The sequence below is a fragment of the Cavia porcellus genome, unplaced genomic scaffold (assembly GCF_034190915.1).
Source record: "Cavia porcellus strain 051 isolate PalLab524CR breed Dunkin Hartley unplaced genomic scaffold, mCavPor4.1 scaffold_9, whole genome shotgun sequence".
In the NCBI taxonomy this organism is placed as follows: domain Eukaryota; kingdom Metazoa; phylum Chordata; class Mammalia; order Rodentia; family Caviidae; genus Cavia; species Cavia porcellus.
Window position 1 is genome coordinate 69,575,101 of NW_026947492.1, and position 23,859 is coordinate 69,598,959.

General features: G+C 34.3%; 1 protein-coding gene across 1 annotated transcript; it reads left to right on the plus strand.

The window, feature by feature from the left end:
- Nucleotides 1-1,632: 1,632 nt before the first annotated feature.
- LOC100715389 (olfactory receptor 56B1-like) lies at nucleotides 1,633-2,592 on the plus strand. The gene has a single exon (XM_003465261.1). The coding sequence runs from the start codon at nucleotides 1,633-1,635 to the stop codon at nucleotides 2,590-2,592; it is 960 nt and encodes a 319-aa protein (XP_003465309.1).
- The last annotated feature ends 21,267 nt before the right edge of the window (nucleotides 2,593-23,859 follow it).

The following is a 23,859-nucleotide window of genomic DNA, read 5'->3' on the forward strand; positions in this document are numbered from 1 at the left end:
CAAATATTCAGAATATAATAAGATGTTCTGTACATTTATAGCACAGAATACACTTCCAAAAGCCAAAAGAAAATACTAAGTTGGACTCTCATGAATTAACAATTCAGAGACTGTGACTTTATTCAAATCAAAGTATTTAGATACAACTTATTTGAAACAAGGCAAACTAATTTTAGAAAGATCACATCGTGGAAAAAAAGAAAAAATATGAAGACACGCAAAATGAAAATAAGCACAGAGAAACACACTACCAAAACAGTAGTACTGAACAGAAGGTGTACAGATGAGTGACATTACTAAGATAAGGAAAAGGGTTGCCTATAGACAGAGCAGACTGATTTGATAGTTCCAGTTTTGGCTGGTAGGACTACTACAGCAAATAAAAAAGTACATGAAAAGCAGCAAAGCATAATGAAAAATACTGTCTAATTTTCAACATGACAATGGGGATTCCATGAAAGTTCCTTCAATATTATGGGTAGTAAATTCTAATTTATTAAATAGAATAAAATTGCTGTTCACTGATCATAGGGTTTCAGTTATACAGTATAAGTTTTACAGATATGCTATAAAATATTGTACATACTATTAAAAATACTATCCTGTGTAGGTATGAATTTTGTGGAGAGTACATCTCATGTTAAATATTCTTACCATGCTAATTTTAAAAATCATCTTATTACTTACTCCTAAATCCTGTCTTTGTAGATCCTCTAGGATTCAACTAGGAAAAAAAAATCAAAAGATGTGTCTGCATGGCTTAACCATATTGCTTAAATTCTTGTTAAGATATTCTTTCACATCATTTCTCAAAGTGCACATTTAGGAGAATATCAAAGAAAATATGTCTATCCCTCAATCTACAGTATAGTTTATTCCTGAAAATCTTTCAAAGTTCATGATAAAAATGTTTGGCAGTGTACGTATACCATTAATGGACATGTAAAATAACTTTGAAAAATGTTTATCTATGCAGTTGAATTTCTCATAATTCTGTAGTCAAAGTATCTAATTCTTTCTAGTTAATAACTGTTGCATCAACCAAAATTGAGAAATATATGAAGAAGCTCCTTGCATATCCACTTGATTCCAGAGAATTTCTGTAAAGATGAAGAGAATATTGGAAACAGGTCAACCATATTTGTGTCATAATTCAAACCTGGCATAACTGCACATTTAAAAATAATGATCTAATATTCACTCCTGGTTTATCAACAGTGTTGAATATGATCCATCTCTCTTCTCCCTCTCCATTCCTGTCCCTATCCCAAACTTTTTCCTCACCCTTTCCCTTTCTGGTTCTGGCTCTCCTCTCTGTCTCTTCTACTATCCCCCTTTGTTGTTTTGGCTACAGTGCTGGGGACCAACTCCAGGAGCCTGGTACACTGTAGGCAAATCTGTACCACTAAGCTTCATCCCAGAAGAGATGATTGTGACTTTAGTTTTACTTTCTGCTTGCTACTACTCCAGAACTACCTGAATCATCTTTAAAAACTATGACGGGGCGTGGGGGTACAGAATCCATTTTATTGTACCTTCAAAATGTACTATCTAAAGACACTTTTTAAATAATGTTTCATGAAGATTATACTCAGATAAACATCTTTGAAAACATTTTCCTCATGTGAAAATATGCCTGCATCTCTGAAAGTTTCCAATAGCTCAAAATTCCAGGTGTCTGAGTTCATTCTGCTGGGATTCCCAGGCATCCACAGCTGGCAGCACTGGCTTTCTGTTCCACTGGCTCTGCTCTATCTCTCAGCAATTGGTGCGAACATCCTCATCCTCATCACCATCTTCCAGGACCCTTCTCTGAAGCAGCCAATGTACCTTTTCCTGGGTATCCTTTCCATAGTGGACATGGGGCTGGCCACTACCATCATGCCAAAGATCCTGGCCATTTTCTGGTTCAATGCCAAGGTCATTAGTATCCTTGAGTGTTTTGCTCAAATTTATGCCATTAACTGTTTTATTGGAATGGAATCTGGTATCTTTCTCTGCATGGCTTTTGACAGATATGTAGCTATTTGTCACCCTCTTCGCTATGCATCAATTGTATCCAACTCCTTCATCTTAAAAGCCACCTTGTTTATGGTGCTTAGAAATGGTTTGCTTGTCATTCCAATGCCTGTGCTTGCAGCCCAGCGTAATTATTGTTCCAGGAATGAAATTGAACATTGCCTGTGTTCTAACCTTGGGGTCACCAGCCTGGCCTGTGATGATAGGAGAGCAAATAGCATTTGCCAATTGGTTTTGGCATGGGTTGGAATGGGGAGTGATCTGGGTCTTATTATGTTGTCATATGCCTTGATTCTGCGCTCTGTACTTAGATTGAACTCGCCTGAAGCTGTATCCAAGGCTCTGAGCACTTGTAGCTCCCATCTTATCCTCATTCTCTTCTTCTACACTGCTGTTGTAGTACTTTCAATAACTCACCTCTCAGAGACAAAGGTTGCATTGATTCCAGTTCTGCTCAACGTACTGCACAACATCATCCCTCCTTCCCTCAATCCTATGGTTTATGCACTTAGAACCAAAGAACTGAGGGAAGCTTTCTGGAGGTTGTTTTGCTTGGGTTTGAAAAAGAAATAATATAAAAGAAACACTGACTGTGAGGCACATGAATTTCTGCTTCTTTCATCTATGTAGAATTCCACAAAGAGAAGAGAGATAAGTGAATACCTTTGACTTTGCCTTTTATATTTATATATAGGCAGCTGTTAGAGTTTTCAAAATGAATAAAAAATATTCACATCTCACTTACTACAAAATTGGCAAGAGTTAAATATACAAATAGTTGCAAGCCTATGGAAGGATTGTGTAGCAACTCAAGCAAAAGGCTTAGAAAATAGCAGCAGCCATCCACTGACACTTCCATCTTTCCGTTACCCGAGGGAAAAGGGGTTAATTTTCCGATGTTAGTCTCTGGCTACCTAAAATACATTTCTGTTTTATTAATCCTACTGACTACTCAGTTAACAGCAAGTTAATATTAAATTGAGTAAATCTCTTCAGAATTCTACTTGCATGTTTCTTGAGTCCCTGACTGACTTGTGTGCTTCCGTTGTAAATATCTATCACCTCTGCTAAAACTATGTCCCTGCTGCTGCTAGCACAGCCTGCAGTGGTGCAAGAGCTTGAGCAGTTTATATTCTGCTTAGAGGAACAGAGACAAAGATACCTATGTGTAAAGGTAGCACAAACAGCATAAGACATAACATATTTTTCAGTCAAAGCTATTGGTCTGTCTTTTTAAAACCGAATAAAACAAAACAAAACAGAGTAGAACAATGCAAGCTACACAGGACTTCACAATAAGACAACAGAAAATCAATAGTGGCTACCATAAGGTCTATTCCTTTCTTCAAAATAGTTGTCCTTACATTGTAGTAGCTGCTCTTATATCGGGTGGTCTTGTGGTGAAATACTGCATTGCTTAAATTGTTCTGTTCTGATCTGCTTTGATATATCCTCTTTTATCTTAATCTCTTTAAAATAAAAAAGTTTAAAAATTGTCTTATGTTCACACACAAAAAAATCAATCTGTTTTTAATATGCTTTGAGTAAGCTCTAAAATATTTGAGGCATTTATAGGATATTGTCAATAGCTCTTACTGGAGAAGTTTGCTTGGGATTAGGGTGACCTAAAGAAGAGACAAAGAATCGTGGAAATGTTTGATTGCATCTCTATTTTCAGTTGCGTGGCTCAGTCACGCACATCTCTGTAGCAGTCCCCAGGCTCCTGGCCTGCTCATTTTGCAGCAGGCCTGGACTGCCTGGTCTTCCCCAAGACCTCATGATAGTCTACATTCATATCAAAGTTTACAATAGTGGCTGTGTGAAAGAATGTGTAATAATTTAGAATGAATATAGAACACACTATAGAGGATGATAATTTGTAGATATGACAGAATACTGAAAAAATTATGCAGCATTTAAAATAATTTACTATCTGGAAATTTATGTGCAATACCGGTTAAAATAAGTTTGCATTGAACACTGCAACTATGAAAAAAGAAATTCTGTATATTCTTTACAGAGAGATTGATGGAATACTTACATTTTCGGTCACTAACTATATGATTTTCTCTGTCTTTTAATATGTACATATGTATATGCATTTGTGAAATTTTTTCAACTAATTGAAAATAAATTATGGGCATCATGTTTGTTCACACTTAAATATTTCAGTGTGAATTTTCTGAGGAAAAAGGAAAATGATTTACATTACTGTAAAATAGTCCACAAATTTAAAGAAATTGCACTGACACTTTAGAATAATCTAAACTTTACTACATATTTAGATCTATTTATTAACTCTGTAATATCCTTTGTGGGAATTATTTCCAGGTTTCAGATTCATTTATTTAAAATAATTATCCTGTCTTTATATACAATGTAGTATTTCTGATATTACTTTGATTTTTTTTAGTTTAAAGTTTGACATAATTGCCAACTGCATTTATTTAAGATATAAAATATGTTGCTTTTATATATGACTGCATTTTGAAATGATCACCAAAATCATTCCAAGTACAATATATGTCACCGAAGCAAAGAGTATTCACCTTTATCCAGATATGTCAATTATTATTAAACCAAATCATATTCTTATTAATGAAGACACATACAGTATCAATAAGTTCCCACAGGAGAAATAATATAAGCAACTTCCTTCACAGTGTATCATGACTAGTAATAGAAAATTACTAAATAGCGTCCTTGGTAAATATGCAACATCACAGTTAAATGATAATTACATATACATTATTAAATTGTCAAATAGTTATTTGCATGAAGTAAGGGAGATTCTAGCACATAAGTAAGAATGTATTTTGAGGAGGTAATCAGTTCAGAAACGTCAAGCAAGTTTAACACCCAGTGTAAATGTTAATATTAATTGTGTCGATTTGATTAAGAAATATCCATGGCATTAACAATGTGCACCACTGTGTGTGTCTGGGTGGGCCATGAAAGCATGACCTTATGGGCTGTATATGACTCTGTTTCCTTTCTTCTTGGAAGCGGTCCCCTGCTCTGCCTCCTGTCCTCCATGAAGTGAACTCCTTTGCTCCACCACATCTCTCTGTCATGTTATTTTTCTCGTGGAGTTAGAGAAAGGAATTTTTCAATCCATGCACTGAATCCCCTTTTTTTGAGGGGTGGTTGGAGGTAGAGTGATTTTGTTCTGCATGTTATGAAAACCACTGAGATCTGTGTTGCTTTGTTTGCAACAATATCATGAAACACACATCAAAGGCAAAGTACTTTAAGTTTGTTTAAGTTTAACCTTGGTGGCAATCAAAATATTTTCCACACACTTCAACATCTGCAAGGAATTTAAGGTAATTTCTTACTGTGCAAAACAATAACCTCTCTGGCTCCTGCTCAGTAAATGTCAAGAGGGAAAATTCTCTTTTTCATCTCTGAATCAAATCAGATAAATATAATATATATTCTTCTGGTGTACTTGTTTCTTTAAAACTATGGACTGAATTATTAGAATATAGTATCTTGCGTGTTGGGCATGTTTAAATGTAGAGGATGTACTCTGTAACTTTTTCATACAGAATTTTGCATCTGTGTTAGTCTTCTATTGCTGCCATTAAAAAGTGCCAAAACCTCACTAATATAGCACACACTGATTCTCTTGCAAGTGTGAGGGTCAAAAATCTAGAAAAAGTATCAGTAGAGCAAATCCAGATGTTGGTAGGGCTATGCATCTTTTGGAGCATGTAAAGGGGAAACTGTTTCCTTGACTTATAGCAAATTCTGAATATGTAATATTCAGAATATAACAAAAATCTGTATTTAACTGTGGCATAGCATACCATACAATCTTCTTCATATGCTACAGTTTTTTTTTCTGTTTCACATTTGATAACTTCATGATTCTCAAAAATAGTGTTGTAAAGATATTTTTGGTTTTATTTTTGTTTTGTTTGTTTTGCTTTTTGTCTGTTTTTTGGTACTGGGAATCTAACTCAGGAATTTGCACTTGCCAGGCAGGTGCTGTGCCACTGAGCTATATCCCTGGCCCTAAGGACATTTTTATACCCTTTGTATACGCTTAGGTTATCTGCCATGATGCATGTTTTGTGGCAATAAATGGATTAGACGTGTGCCAAGCTACGAATCTCCGCAGGCTTCATGGCAGCTGGGAGTGAGCACCATTATAGAAGCCGAGTGTCCAAATATGAAGATCCTTTATATCTTACACCAGAGCTTAGCCCACAAATTTGACATTCTGCACACCAGTCTTCTACGCCTATCCCACCAGCCAAGGGTCATCTTCTCCTCAGCAGTCCCTTGACAGAAGACCTTCAATATCTGCAGTGTCCATATCTGACCTTTGTTTACAACCATAATCCAACCTCCTTTTGTATCTTTTTTCATTGCTTTGGGAATTGCCCATTCCTCTATTTTGCCATATTGTTCTGACCAATATTTACCTCCTCTTGCTCCCTACTTTGAACCCTGTTATCTACTGGGTGAGAACCAAGCACTTAGAAGACTATGCCACAATTATCCTTTTAGGTGCTAATGACATAAAACCTCACAATCTATAAGTAAATATTTGCCATTGAAGAGAAGAAAATAAATAATTAAAACTGTCTTTTTAGGCAAAAATTACTACAATCCTTCTGGAAGCATTGCACATAGAAAAATAATGGAACTTGCTGATTGCTGTGTTCCTAACAAATATGTCAAGAATTCAACATCACTGGCAGGACCTCCAAACTTACTGTGTGTTTCTCAGCTTCCTCTGTAAAAATCTAATCTAATACAATATATGAATGCTCTTTAACAAAACCTAATGAACAGTGAATAAAGTAGAAGTCATAATAAGTCTCAAGTGTTTTCAAGTAGTTGAAATCTCAGATAAACTGTCAATTGTTACTTTCCTGCATTAATATGTGTCATATGTTTGTCATTATTACCAAGATACTTCTTTCTTCAGTTAACTTCCTACTGAGGACATAGATAGAATGTATCCCATAATATCACTTATGTGAAGAAGTGTAACCTTTAAAATCTCATTGAAATTATATTAGGTTCAATAGAATTCTGGTAGGCAGGTCATACACATAATTATTTCGCATCAGAATACTTGCATATTCAGTTTCTTTCTGTCACTCAACCTGCAGGACCATCTGACAATAATTTGTGTTTGTGTGTGTGTGTGCATGTGAGTTGGGAGTGTGAGTGGGTGTATTTTTTTAAAATCTTCCTTTGGAAGATTCCTTATGAGTTCTGCACTTACCTCCTTTTGGCCAAGGAAAGCTGCCAGAATCAACTTGCTCAGAATTCCTGATACTAATCAAAAGCTTTTATGAATTAGGGGAATCCTGATTCAAAGAAAAAAAAACTCAATCTCTTGAAAAAAGATTTGTAACATCTTTCAATAGTGTGGTAAAATTCACATAATATAAAATTTGCCATAGTTACCTTTTATTTTATTTTTTATAAATTTTATTTTCAAGGTAGTAAAATACAACAAAACAAGACAGAACAAAGCCATTTGACACAATGCAGGGAAATTGGTACAGAACTTCACAGCAGGATACTGTGATAACAGTAATAGGTACCATAGCATATCTTGTTATCTTCACAGTTGTACGTTCAATCAGTTGTAGCAAAATAAAAACATAACATTATAAAACCTATCAAAATACAACTGCAAGTGTGTTTAGGGGTGTTAAATAGATGACTATATTAATGTATTTGGTTGGACCATTGAACACAACTGTTTGCAGTCTCACTGAATGTCCACTTTGTATGCTTTGATACTGTGACTTGAGCAACTATCTCTAAGATGATAATGTTTAATCTATTAACTGGTGATTTCTTACCATTTTTTATAGTTCTGTATTACTTGTACCCTTACACCACTTTGTTTTGTTTTATTTTTTCTATTTTTCCTTTTAAATAAAATTTTTAAATAATTTATCAAAACAGAATATTGAATAGAGCAAAACAACTAATCAGAGCAAAGCAAAAGAGTGTAAACAATATTTGCCTTCAAAAAGATGGTAGAATGAAATCCCTCATATTTGCATAGGGTCAACCTCCCAAGAGTTTCTCACACCTTAGGTTCCCAGTTGCTAATGGGGCAGGGAGAGGGGTAGGATGGGATGATATCTGATTCTCAGCTCTGCACACTGGTAGGCTCAGGGGAGATCCTGACTGGTTCTCTTCCTGGCTCATCTATCACTCACTTCACCCACACCTTTTAAAATATTATGTCACAATTGTTTTCAATTTCTTTAGTTATGCACCTGTAAGGGAAACTCATAAGTCGCATAATTATATTTGTGTAGTTTTCAAGGAACTTCCAAACTATTTTATATAGCAGCTGCAACATTTTTATAATTTACCAGCAAGCAATGTATGAAATTTTCAGTTACTCCACATTATCTTTAATTTTTCTGAATTATAGAACTCTTACTAGATGTGACATGTAGTCTCACTGTAGATTTTAGTTGCATTTCCCTGGTGAGTAATGATGTTGAATGTCTTTACTGTAGTCAAAAAATTTACAACAGATGAGGAGTTTACTCATTAATTTATATACCTACCCGTATTTCAACCCTATACCCTTTTCATATTATTAAAATTTAGAAACTAGAAAGTTGATTGTGCAATTTTGTTCTTTATGAAATTCTTTTATTTATTTTGGATTATTTGACATTTTATTTATTTATTTTAAAAATATTAATATAAAAGTGGACATAACAAAACAGTTCAAAACAGAACAGTTTAAGCAACATAGTGTTTCTCCACAAGATCATCCAACATAACAGTTGCTACCATAGTGTCTCTTTCCTTGAGTATCCATTCATATACTACAGTATCAAACATAAAATTTGTAAAACCATTCAAGAGAATGAAAGTATTACAGGGTATTCAGCATCAACTAACAGAAAACAAATAGAGTACCATATTATCTCCTTATCTACAAAATTATGTTTATACTATCACATATAATATACTCCAATAAGATACAACATGGTAAAACCAATGGAGACAGAAGAACAAAAGCTTGGTAGGACTTCAAAACAAGATCATATTGAATCATCACTAGCTATTATAATGTCTTGTTTTCTTCAAATTAGCTGTTCATATCATCATAAGACAATAAAAGCAAACAACCCAGAATAAAACCATTCCAATTAATGAATGAAAACATTATAAGGCTTCAAACCAATGTAATGGGGAACCATGATTATCACATACTTTTATGTATTCTTACCATTTCTTAAACTAGGGAAACTATTTGGTATTTATACATCTGAGTTTGATTTATTTTGCTTAGGATTATGGTCTCAACCTCCACCCATTTATTTATAAGTATCTCAATGTGATCATTCTGTATAGCTGAGTAGTTCTCCATTGTATAAAAATACCACATCATTTTTATCCATTCCTCAATTGATGGACCCTTAGGTGGTTTCCAAGATCTGACTATTACAAATTGTGCTGCTATAAACATGGGTGCACATATATCACTGTGGTATGATGTCTTCAGTTCTTCTGGGAATATGCCTAGAAGTGGGATAGCTGGAAAAAATGGAACCTCCAATCTCAACTTTCTGAGAAATCTCCAGACTGACCTCCCCAATGGTTGCACCAGTCTACACTCCCACCAACAGTGCAGGAGAGTTCCTTTTTCCCCACAGCCTCTTCAGCCTCTGTAGTTGGTAGTTTTCTTGATCCTGACAATTATTTCAGGAGTGAGATGGCATCTCAGTATGGTTTTAATTTGCTTTTCTCTAATAAGTAATGATGATGAACATTTTTGCATGTATTTATCTTCCATTTCTATTTCTTTATCTGAGAATTGTGTATTCATCTTGGGTGCCCATTTTTGCATTTGATCCTTAAATTTTGGGGGTCTGATTTTTTTGTAATTTCTTATATGCTTCAGACAGAAGTCCTTTGTCTGAGGCAGAGTTCACTAAGATTTTTTCCCAGTTTGTCGGGTTTTTTTAATGCTAGAGATTTCTTTTGATGTGAAAAACTTTTTAATAAGATATGATCCCAATTGTTGATTCTTGGAAGTACTTCTCATGCGGTTTGATTCCTGTTCATGAACTCTCCTCCTACCCCAATGCCCTCAAGGGATTTACCCAACTTGTCTTCCAATGGATGTAGTGGTTTTGTTTTAATATTCAGATATATGATATATTTAGATTTTAACTTTGTACATGGTGATAACATTGGTCTAGTATTAATTCTCAGCATATGGAGAGCCAGTTTTTCCAACACCACTTATTAAAGAGACTGTCGTTCTTCCAGTGTACATGGTTGGCCCCTTTATCAAAGATAAGGTAGTTGAGTGTGTTTGCAGTTTTGGTTGTATCTTTTAGTCTATTCCATTGATCTTCAGCTCTGTTTTGATTCCAGTACCATGTTGATTTTACTACAATTTCTTTGTAGTAAAACTTCAAGTCAGGGATTGTGATGCCTCCTGTCTTGCCTTTGCTGCTTAGAATTTTCTTCACTATTCTAGGTCTCTTGTGGTTCTAGATGAATTTTACAAGTGATTTCTCTAGATTTTTGAGTTATGTTGATGGTATTTTGATTGGGATTGCTGTGTATGGCCATACCACCCTGAACACACCTGATCTCATCTGATTGGAATTGCATAGAATCTGTATAACAATTTTGGAAGGATGGCCATTTTCACAATATTTATTCTTCCTATCCATGAGCAAACAATGTCTTTCCACCGTCTGAGACCCTCTTAAATTTTTTTTCAGTGCATCATAATTTTCCCTTTATAGATTTTTCACTTTTTTCATGAGGATTATTCCAAAATATTTCATTTTTTTGGTTGGTAGTGTGAAGAGTGTGGCTTCTCTTATTTCTTTGTCTGTGATCTTATTTTTAGTGTATAGAAATGCTATTGATTTTTGAGTATTGATTTTGGATCCAGCTACATTGAGAATGTATTTAGTATGTCTAGGAGTCTTTCAATTGAGTTTTGGAGTCTTGTATGTATAGTGTCATGTCATCTGCAAACAATGATAATTTAACTTTTTTTCCCTAACTTTCTCCCTTTTATTTCTCTCTCTTGTCTAATTACTCTGGCTAGTACTTCCAGTACTATATTAAATAGGAACGGAGATAAGGGACATCCTTGTCTTTTGCCTGATTTCTAAGAAAAGGCTTTCAGTTTTTGGCCATTTAGTATGGCTGTTTGTTTGCCATAGATGGCCTTTATCATATTGAGGTAAAGACCATCTATTCCAATTTTCTGTAAGGTTTTTATCATGAATGAGTGCTGGATGTTATCAAAAGCATTTTTCTGCATCTGTAGAATGATCATGTGATTCTTACTTTTGGCTTTATTGATGTGGTGGATTACCTTTATTGATTTACATACGGTGAGCCATCCCTGAATGCTGGGATGAATCCCACTTAGTCATGATATATAATCTTCTTGAAGATTTGCTGCATCATATTTGCTAACACTTTATTGAGGACTTTTGTATCTGTGTTCATTAGGGAGATTTGCCTGTAGTTCTCTTTTTTGTTGGGACTTTCTCAGGTTTTGGTACTAGACTAATATTTGCTTCCAGGAATGATTTAGGAAGGATTGCTTCCCTTTTGATTTCATTGAAGAGTCTGAGGAGTGTCGGCACTAAGTCTTTTTTATATTTCTTATACAATTCTGCAGTGAATCCGACTGGGCCTGGGCTCTTTTTTGTAGGTAAGGACTTAATTACATTTTGAATTTTATTAATAGAAATTGGGTTATTCAGCAGTTTTAAATCTTCCTGACCTATCTTGGGTACTTCATATATTTCTAGGAATCTGTCAATCTCTTCTGTATTATAAAACCTATGAGAGTATAGGTTTTTGAAATAGGTGTTAATGATCTTCTGTATTTCTACAGAGTCTGTAGTGATTTCACCTTTTTAATTTCTGATGCTTGAATCTGAGCTTTTTCTTCCCTTATTTAAATAAGGTTGGCTAGGGGCTTATCAATTTATGTATTCTTTTAAAGAACAAACTCTTTGATTCATTGATTCTTTGGATTGTTTTATTCATCTCTATTGCTTTAATTTCTGCTATAATTTTTATAATTTCTTCCCTTCCTTTGGCTTTGGCCTTGACTTGCTCTTCTTTTTATAGATGTTTGAGGTGTAGCATTAGGTTATTTATTTGTATTTGTTCTGTTTTCCTGATGTGGGAACCCAGTTCAATAAATTTTCCTCTGATCACAGTTTTCATTGCATCCCACAAATTCTGCTAAGTTGTAGTTGTATTTTCATTTGTGTGTAGGTATTGTTTAATTTTTTAATTTCCCCGGTGACCCAATGTTTACTCAAGAGTGTGTTATTCAGTTTCCATGTGTTTGTGAGAATTTTGCAGTATCTTTTATTAGTAATTTCTAATTTCATGGAACATTGATCAGATAACATGCATGGGATAATTTCAATTATTTTGAATTTATTTAAATATGTTCTCTAGCTAGTATATGGTCTATTTCAGAGTATGTCCAATGTACTGCTGAGAAGAATGTGTATTATGATATTGTTGGATGGAACAGTCTGTATATGTCTATCAAATTCATTTGTTCACAGGTGTGATTCAGTTGTGTTATTTCTTTGCTAATTTCCTGTCTAGTTGATCTGTCCCTTGGTGTCAGTGGTGTGTTAAGGTCTCTTGTTATAACTGTGTTATCGCTAATTTGGTTTTTGATTTCTCTTAATACTTGCTTCATATAACTGAACCCTGGAATTTGGTGCATATATATTTAAGATTGTTATTTCTTCCTCTTGAATTTTTCTCATAACCAGTATGTAATGACCTTCTTTATCTCTTCTGATCGTTCTTGGTTTGAAGTTCACATTGTCTGAAAACATAATAGCTACCCTCACTTTGGTGAGGGGTTCCTGTTGCATGAAGTATTGTTTTCTCCATCCTTTGACCTTCTATCTGTGAGTATCCTTTTGGGTTACATGGGTTTCTTGTAACAGAATATGGTTGGATGTTGTTTCTTGATCCATTCTGCCAATCTGTTTCTTTTAATTGATGCATTGAGACCATTTACATTAATGTTTATAACTGTTATATATTGGTTTATTGTTGACATGTTATCTCTCTGCTGTTGCATCTTTAAGTTTCCATTCTGTTTAGTTGTTTGCTTTGCTTAGTGATTTTTTCCTGAGTGTATCTAAACTGTCTTTCAGTATTCTTTGCATGCTGGCGTGGTGCTCGTGAAGTTCTTCAGCTGTTCTTCGTCATGGAAGTATCTTATTTCTCCATTAATTTTGAAGGACAGTTTTCAGGGTACATCAGTCTAGGTTGGAAATCATTTTCCTTTAGGATCTGAAATACTTTACTCCATGCTCTTCTTGACTTTATGTGCTGAGAAGTCTGCTGTGATTCTGATAAGTTTTTCCTTTATAGGTGATCTGTCTTTTCTCTCTGACAGCTTTTAATATTCTATTCTTATGTTGGATTTCGGGATGGTGATTATTATATGTCTGGGTGTAGTTTTACTTTGGATATGGCTATTTGGAAATCTGTATGATTCACTAATCCTGATTTCAGTTTTCGTTCTTATGGTTGTTAAATTTTCAACTATTACTTCTGTAAATATCCTCTTTATATCTTTTACTTTGACTCCTTGTTTTTTATTTATCCCTATCAATCTTATGTGGTTTTTCTTTGCATCACCTTGCAGTTGCTGAATTGTTATTTCCTGATTCCTTGTTATTTTTAAAAGATCTTGCCTTTTCTCTTCACTAGCTGCAATCTTGTCTTCGCGCTCTGAAATTCTGTCTTCAATTTCATTGAGGCAGATTTTACACCTTTCAATGGAATTTTTGATTTCCTGTATATTTCTTTAAATCTGCTTCATGTATTCTGTTTGTTTCTTATATTGTTCATCCAGGGATTCTACCCTTTCATTTAGTTCCTCCGATTTTTTACCTGTGTCTTTTTAGATATGTTCAGCATCTCTTTCATTTGTTTTATCATTTCTTCTTTTACCTGGGAGATTATTTCTAATTTGAATTCCTTTAAAGCTCCCTGGAGTTTCTTCTTTATTTCAGTTGCTATTATTTCAGGTATTTCAGGAATACAGCATATGTTTTCTTCTATGTACATGGCTCCTAAGGATTTTTGGGATGGGCTGGAAGCTTGAGATGGTACTGTGGTCTTTTGTTTTGTAATTTTCCTATATTTCCATGTGTCAAGTATTATTTCAAGGCTTCTCCTGGGCCTATTGGAAATCCTCTTCTATGCTCTCAGTTTCTGGGTCTCTGGCCAGCCAGAGAGGGTCACTGGGGATGGGGCAAGCAGCACCAAGCCCTGCTGTGTCACTTCAGTATGGCAGGAAACCTGAAAATTAGTGCAGGCTAATCCAAGACCTCAACTGGTTCAGTGCAGTAGGAAGCCATAAAGTTGCCTTGCTGGTGCCAGCTAAGATCTTATACTCCCTTCCAAGGACTTAGGATGGTATGGGGACACTCACCACAGCCTCCCCAGTCCAGAGTTCATGGTGCAGGCAGACACACCCAATTACCCAGAGGTTGCTGAGCACCCCAGGAAACTAGAAATTTGGTGCAGTCCAATCCACGCCCTGCTGAGGTGGTTCAGTGTGCCAGGAAGCCATAAAGTTCCTTTGCTGGCACTAGCTAAGATCTTAAACTCTCTCCCAGGGGCTTGGCATGTTGGGGGGACACTCACCCTGGGCCACCCAGTCTAGAGTTCAGGGCCACAGAAACACAAGCCCAATTCCCGGAATCTGGTCGAACATTGCAGGAATATGGAAAATTCTGATTCTGTATTTTTTTTATTATTCTCTGAAGTGGTGTTTTCAGAGGCAGATTCTCTGGGCTTCATCTGTGGTAGTGGCTCTTTTGGGCTCTGGCTGTGCGGGCCTGGCGGTGATGAAGACACACTCACCTGCCAGGGGACCTCAGGGCGCTCTGGGAGTGGGAGGGCCCGCTCAGCACAGGCGCCACAGTCTCTCGTCCTCACAAAAGCAGCGAGGGCGAAGACCGTGATGCATCCCAGCAGGTCCAGTCTGTGCCCTAAAAATCGCCTTGCGCCCTCCTCCTGGCGCCCTCCAACACAGTCAGGATCTGGGGAGGTGGCAGAGGCTGTGGTGGCGGCGGGGGCAATAGCAGTGGTGGTAGCAGCGGTGGCAGGGGCAGGGGCAGCTGGAGAGCGCCAAGTCACTCTGCTACCTCAGCCTCCAGCAAGCCTGCAGCGACAGACTCAGATGCCCCTGCAGGAGTGTGGGGTGGCGCGGCCGGCAGGGACTGCATGTTTGATTGGTTATTCTCACCTTAGTTTCTTCTTGAGATGAGAAATTCCTCTCCCTCTGTTCGGGCTTACCAAGCTGTATTATGTTGAATTCTAAGTTGACTATTTCAGGGAGCCTCTGTAGTAGGCTGTTATCTATCCACCATCTTTCTTGACATTTTATTTAAAGTTGAGTTTTAGTATTTTCTTTTCTGACAAACAAGTTGTTAAACCTGATAATCTTTGCTTTGAATCTGTCAGTAACTTGGAGCAACATATTCACTGGAAAAATATGATATCCTCCAATCCTTGAATATGAATTGACTTTCAGCATATTTTGATTTCCTTTAATTTCTTTCAATAATGTGCACTGGTTATAGTGGACAGGTGTTTCACAGTCTTTGATGAATCTATTTCCATATATTCCATTGATGCTGTTTTAAGTGAAATTACTTTTTTATTTCTTTTTATAGAATGCTTATTGGTAGTATATGGGGATAAAATTGATTTTTATGAGTTGATCTTATACAATAAAATTTTCTAAATATGTTTATAACTTATAATAACATTACATTTGATTCTTTAGAGTTTTCTATATATAGGATATTGCATTAGTGATCAGAGATAATTCCAGGCTTTTGTTTCTTATTTGAATGAATGTATACTACTACATTTCCTCTTAATTAATTGGTTGGATGACACTTTTCACAAATGGGTGAATAGAACTGGCTCAACCAAACGTGTCAAAAATTGTTTTAGCTTTTAGCTTGGGAACTTTAATCCATTTGTTTTAGTTTTTATTACTCAGAAGCATGGATCCAGTTCTATCAATTTTCTATCTGAGCTCTAATGTGCCATTTGTTTCTAAATGGAAAAAAGGTCTGAAATACATATTTTCCCTAACGGAGTTACACAGTGACCAACAAGTTCATGAAAATGTGCTTGATGTTATTAACTATTTGGGAAATTAAACTCAAAATCATAATAGTATCCACTAGGTTCTCATTAGTTGGACAACAATAAAAAGAAGAAAAAACCCAGCAAACTTCAAGAGTTTGTAGAGTTGCTAAAGGTGTACATTGCTGAAGGGAATGTATAATTACACAGTATTGTGTAAGAAATTACAGAAATTCAAAAAAATAAATAGAAAAATACCATGTCACTCAGTAACCCAAACACTGTTGCTATGCCAAGTAGAAGAGAAAAGAGGTCTTCCAACACAAGTCACTCACAATTGCTCATGACATTATTCCAAAACAAACAACTCTATGAGCATCTACTTCTGAAAACACAAACAAACACAAGTATCTATTAAATGAATTATTAATCCATGTGTGGTGCCTCATCCCTGTAATCCCAGCACTTAGGAGGTTGAGGCGGGAGAATCATTGTGAATTTGAGACCAACCTGGACTCAAGACCAGCCTGAACTGCATAGAATCCGGTCTCAAAAAGACTACATAAATAAATAAATAAATATCCAGCCATAAAAAGAAAAACTAATACATAATAGAACATGAATAAGTCTTGAAACATACTAATCTAAACAAACCAGGCACAAAGGAGAACATATTGTGCAACTCTGTTTATGCAAAATGTCCATATGAAATGTGTCCATGGAGTGGAAAGCAATTTAGTATTTGTCAGGGTTGGAGACTGGTCATAGTAGGAAATAAAATGGAGTTTATATATGAAATGGTAGGAATATTTTGAAATTATGATGATAGTTTCATACCATTGTGAATGTAGTAGAAGTCACTGAATTTCTTACATTTAGTTAAGATCCTTAATGTGGCGCTATTTAACAGAAACACCACCCACAAAATTAGAAATAAAATGTCTCTGCATGCACATTTCATTGTTACTTGTAAAATAAAGAGACACCACAGGGAAATAATATTCATCTTTCAATAAAATATGATTCTGGCTTATGTTAAAAACTACCTAATGAATATATATTCAGTAACTTGATAGATTGGCAGATGATAAATAGGTAATAGATAATGAGAAACCAGAAAGAAATATATATGCTTACTTCTACACTATAGTTTTTTTGTCTTTTTCTTTTGTTTTTTAACCAGTACCAGGGATCGAATTCAAGACTGCGTGATTGCAAGGCAGGTGCTTATGCCACTGAGCTAAATCCCCAGCCCCGCTACATTACAGATTTAAATGTATTTTTATTTACTCACTCCTTATCATTGTCATTATTATTACAAAGGTTAACATCTATTTCTTCATAGCTTGATATGTAACTGTCATGGATTTCGTGTGTGTGTGTGTTGTGTGTGTGTGTGTGTTACTTTAGTACTGGGGACCAACCCCAGGGAGCTTACCACCACCCCTAACCATTTTTACATTGAGAAAAAAATCTGGCTAGCATTTTCAGATTGCACTTCAACTCAATCTTCCTGTATCATCATAGCAGCTGGAATCCCAGCATGCTCCACTGGGCATGGTATGTTGATATTTTAAGGAACTTCTACATAGGTGTAAGTGTCATTGTCAATCTCACTGAGAATCAAACTGACAAAGATCAGAGCTCACATGATTTGATCCTTTGTTAAGAGTTCCTAGCCCAGCTTAGGAGGGACAAGGAATGCAGAAATGTAATTTAAACTAAACATGTGAAAAAGTGAATAAAGGAACAAATGCAGATGTCTTTTTGAGTGATTGAAGCACACACTTAAGGAACTCTCCACTTGCATGCTCCTGGGCTCTACACAGAACAAAACACAACTGCAGTAATTGTGCAAATCACAAATTTTCAATGAAAAGTTAGTATTTATTCTTGTCCCTCTTATGCTCTTATACCTATGCACAACATATGATGTGAAATATTCATTTATGCATCTTCACTCTTTTTTCTCATCTCATAATGTTGACTCCTATACCAGCAACTTTTTCTGTTGTTCTGAAGCATTCCCTTGAGATATACAACACAAATTTTCCTTTAAATGCTCAGGTCGAAAGAAGTTATTATGTTATTCAGACATTGAGGGTCATGCACGTACAAAAATTGTAGTTTTCCTTCGAGGGAGACGCTGAACATCTGACCCAGACTACTTTCATCTCAGTGTTTTGCATTCTAGAAAGTAGGCATTAAAAGACATACAAATGAGAGAGTCATGGCAATTGTTTTTTAAGTTGCAAAAGGAGAGAGTCTGCTATTGCATATGAATAGCTGTGGTTGTCTCAGAGATAGGAATGTGATTCCGCTCACCATGTTTGAAAGCATAAATGTTACAAAAGATTAAGTTTTCTTAAAAAAATTTTTAAAATCAATTCTCAGAGGAAGGATCAATTTGTCTTTTCTAGCACTTTGAATATTTCTGTCACTTTCCTATACATATTGAAATCATCAATACTGTTTTGATGAAAGTTAGCTGAAAATCGCACCTGAGAAGAAGATTTAGGGGTTGCATGGTCACTCAAGAGTACCCCAGTCTATTGCCTGCCCTTTTTTTATTCCTCAGAATGCCCGAAGTCTTTCTTGGTTCATCTGGAGAAAAACTAAAGTGTTAATGTGTTTCATTCATTTTGGATAACAGCACCAACTTGAAGGAACCCACTGTCACATTTGGAGAAGAAAACGGATCTTAAAGACTTTCAGTGAATTTTATGAAGGAAAAAAGACACCGGATTATATCTGCTATACTATATAAATTATATTCATGAACTAATGTTAGTATTTGAATATCTGTCTATGACATAGGAAACTTAAGAGTTCATTATCATTGCACTAACAATTAAATTATGATATACTGAAATCATTTCAAATTGACTTTGTGCAGAAAAATCTAACTTTATTTTGTAGCTGATACTGTATTATTTTGGAATAAGTGTGAATTTCTTATTGAAAGATTTAAAAGTATTCAACATGAAGTGTTATATAAGTCATTGTATTATAGCTATAATTACAGAAACACAGGAGATCTAAACAGCGTATAGTGTTTGTCTTATATTTAGGAAATGAATTCTTTAGCATATAACACATGAAACCTCAGAAATACATTTTCTAGTTCTGCTATGCAGATTCTTATACTTTCCCTAATTTCCCCATTTACTTCTATCATATAGCTACATTATTCAAGACTGATTATTTAAATGTATTAAGGCAAAAATGAACAGTAATTGCTTTTGCTCAGTGACTTATGACAATGTATTTGATACTAGCAAAACATTTATCAAAAAAAGTTTCAAACTTTATTGTCCAGTAACTAATCATATATAAATATTCATGTATTAGGTACATGTGTACTTATACACATGTGTATGGATATATATGAATGGTTATACTTTGTGTTTTTAAAATAATATCTGAATATAGTTTTGTGTACAAATCTGAAGTACAGGTTTCTATTCCTGATCAAAAAAACTGATGTCACTGATTCATGCAAACACAGTTATTGTGTAATATAGTTCTGTTTTTTCAAAACATAGTATTTCAAGGATTTGGTTTGCTTTAACATTATTTAAGAACAACCAATGATTTTAGAGAAGAAACTGAACATCAGCTAGGAAGCTATTTATATGATTTAAGTGATCAATTCATTTAAAAAACTTCCCAGTATTAAGGAGAAGATGCAGTTTTCTCTTTTTGAGACTTGTGTAGAAACTTTACCAAACCTAGAGATAAAATGATATTCTACATTATTAAACTGCACTATACTAAAGGTTTTATTATTTCCAAGGGACCTTGATTTGACATATTTTTTGCCTTTATTTCTGCAATATCTGAAATTATTGTCTGAATAGATTTAGTAATTTTTTGTTTTATAATGTTTCCTATCTATCCAGAAAATCTTTGTGGATATTTTAAGATGATTTGTTTTCTTCTACATCTCTTTTTAATTGCATTATATTTCCTTAAATATCACTCTGAATTATTGCTGTTGTGAAGTAGTTCAAATAACTTACTTCTCCTTCAAAAATATGAATCATCTGCTATGCTATTTTGTCCTATTTTTTGGTAATTCCCCTTACTTGCTAAGACTGATTATGCATTTTAGAAAATTGCTGATTTTTGAAGCAGATGTTGTGGGTTTTTTATCTTCTGGTGGTTCCTTTTATGTATTTAAAATAATAATATGAGGTTACATTGTAATAATACTTGCATCAAGAATTAATGTGGCTATCAACTCAATACATCTAATGTGTCAAGTTAATTGACATATTATATGCATTGACTATAAATATAAAAGGAAATCTATTTTAATGTTAAGAGTTTTTAAAATTTAAGTTTTTCCAGGAAACCACGACATTTTACACTACCAGAATGTTAAAAGAGATTGACTGCATCTAGTTTGTTTGTTAAGAATACCTCTGGTTGTCTTTTAACTATAATATTAATGTTGCTTGGAGACTGGCTGTCTGTTGCTGCCTAAGACGTCCCTGATACATCTTGATGTGGATAAGACCCTAAGTAATTTTGGGGACAAAATGAGCAGTAAAGGAGATAAGATTGCAAAATTGCACAGCCAAACATACTAGTATGCTATGAATAGGTAAGAGGACAGTAAGAAGACATAATTTGCCTCTATCCATTTTGACCTGGCAGAATTGTAATCTTCCTTTAGTCTGAATAACAATGGTGCATTACTCTTACACACTTTTCCTGGTTTGCTTCATTTTTTTCTTATTGAAAACCAACATATATGAAATAACTTTATATACATGATAAATACAAATATAAAGCAATATCAATAACCGAAGAAGATATTTTTGAAGTGTACTATTCTGAACATAACAAAAACAATTGCCTTCTTCAATAAAAACTCTGTGGTCCTTCAGTACAACCCATAAATTTAAAATAAAGATGTAGGTAGAAAATCTGAATGGAGAACAACTTGATCTTTCTGATCCATCCATCAACCTAAAAAAGTTAAATAACCTCTTATAACGGTTGGAATTTATTTTGGGTAAGAACTTTATCAACTGTTTTTAATAAATGCATGTTCTGTATGACATAGTTTAATGGCAATGCAGCCAAAAACCGAAAAATTGAATCCAATATTCATAATTAAGTGTCACATCTTTGTACTATGTAATTATTGACAGCAAGCGGGTTGTAGCATGTTTCAGGATGCATACTGATGATTTTCTTTCTTTCTTTCTTTCTTTCTTTCTTTCTTTCTTTTGTCTTTTTCCTTTTTATTGGTACTGGGGATCGAACTCATGACTGTCTGCTTGCAAGGAAGGCACTTATGCCATTGAGCTAAATCCCCAGGCCCTACTGATGATTTCTTTCTGGAAAAATTCAAGGTCCTAAGCAAAGATCTCTTTCTGGAAAATTTCAAGTTCCTCAGCAAAGATCTATGAAAAATGAAATAAAAAATATCTCCAATGAAGTGATAGTCCTACTTAAGCGCTGTAAGCGATGATATGAATCAATGCAATACTTTCTTCAATGAAAGTTTCCAAACAGTTTTCCACAGCCTCTCGGGTATGAATTAATAATCAAGCACTACACTATATTTAGAAATGTTTTTAAGAGTTCATTCAAAATATAATACAGAAAAGTAAGCAATAAAATAAATAACTGAAAGTTAGAAGCTATGGGGATAATTGACCTATGACCTACTAATTGTGAGTAATGAGGAAAACATTATATAACCAATATATTTAGTTGTTGCTCTACTCACAGTATTCAGAGAAAAATATATTAAAAATGTGATATATATATATATATATATATATATATATATATGAAAAATATCTCAAAGATAGGGTTGAGGAGCTTTTTAAGAAAATGTATCACAAAGTGATGCAACAGAAATTTTTTTCTTAAAAAAGAACAATTTAAGTGTATAATGTATAAAGTCAGAACAAAAGGAGTTGGAAAAAATGACAAAAAGATGATTAAGAAACTTTTGATGTTAATGGAAACTTTGCAAAACCAAGGGTTTCCAGATTCAAAAATTATTTGTAGATAGATGTCTTTCTCTTCAACATCACCATTAAGTTCAAAGACATAAACACATGAAGGAAAAAAAAAAACTAAGTAAATGAAGAAAAGCAAAGGAAGAATAATTCACATAAAAAGGATCAAAATTCTTATGTGTACTAGATGCAGGGAGATCAACAGACAAATGATTTTAAAAATAATAAGGGAAAAGAACATCTATCTTAGAATTTAAAATAGTCAAATTGTGAAGAGAATAAACTATATATAAATCTAATACTATATTTGAGAAATATGCACAAAACCTAGGAAATTTCAGATAGGTAGGTGTGCAGAAATCTTCTTCCAACTATTAATGATGGGAGCAAAGAAAAAATTGACAGGTTGTTATAACTATAAGGAAAATGATATTTATAATGTTTTACAATTCTGACAATGAGTTTAACCATCTTGAGAATCTAGATCAAGTTCTATTTAGGATAGGTATAAAATGTAATAACTATATTAATATAAATGTAAGCATTAAATGGCAATTATAAAAATAATTTCAAAAAGTAAAAAGGTATGCTGTTCAGAAATGCAAAGTTTCGGGAAAATAGTTAAAACTATGCAAACTGAATGAATGAAAGAATGGGAAATAACAGAATGACAGAATTGGATTTTTTATTATGGCTCTATATTTTTACAAATTCATTTTAAAATGTTTTATATGTATTTGTTTGCAGTACATAGTTGGTACAAGTGCACAACACATCTTAATCTCATTTTTCATCCTATTTTCTTCCTCTTCTTTTTCCCTCTTTCATCTCTATCTATTTTCAATTTATGAAAGGCCCATCTCCCTGCTTATTACTATCTTTTATTTTGCACTTTATCATTTGGATTTTTCTCATATAAGAAACCATCCTATATTTAAGATTCAGTGCTTGCCTTATTTCACTTAACATTATACTCTTATTTGCCACCAAATGACTGAAATTTATCTTTCTTTATGTGAGATCATATTCCACTGTGTGTAAATATATTTTTTTGGTCTGTTCATTGGTTGATGGACATTTAGGCTCCTTCCAAGATTTATTATGAATTGTGGTGCTATAAACCACTGTGCCCCTGTAATATAGTATATTTAAGTCTTCTGGGAAGATACCTAGAAGGAGAGTGCTGGGTCAAAGGGAATTTCTAGTTTTGGTTTTTTGAGAGATCTCCATAGTGATTTCCATAATGGCTGTACTAGTTTACATTTATACCAACAATGAAGAAAGGTTACTTTTCCCCTGCAGGCTCTCCAGAATTTGTTGTTATTTGATTTCTTGATGACGGCCATTTTTTTCTATGGTAAGATGTAACCCCACTGTCGTTTTAAGTTGCATTTCTTTAGTGGCCATTTGCCATTGAACATTTTAGGTATTTGTTAGCCATTTGCAACTCTTTTGAGCAATTTTAAAGAAGTTTTAAACATTGATGTTCAGACACAAAGAAGCCTCAGATACCAAGTACTTCCATGTACTTAATTATAAAGTGAAGACATAAAAATATTTCTGAATTTTAGTGAATATTAAACTGACCTTCATATTTAATTTTTAAAATAATACTTGCTGCTCAGTAAGTATAAATATGACTTACTTATAAAGAAAAAGAACAAAAATAAATGGATCCAAATCATATCAGCTATTTTATTTAAAGATGTTC

Coding starts and splice junctions, on each gene's coding strand:
- LOC100715389 (XM_003465261.1), top strand. CDS start 1,633: ATGCCTGCATCTCTGAAAGTTTCCAATAGCTCAAAATTCCAGGTGTCT.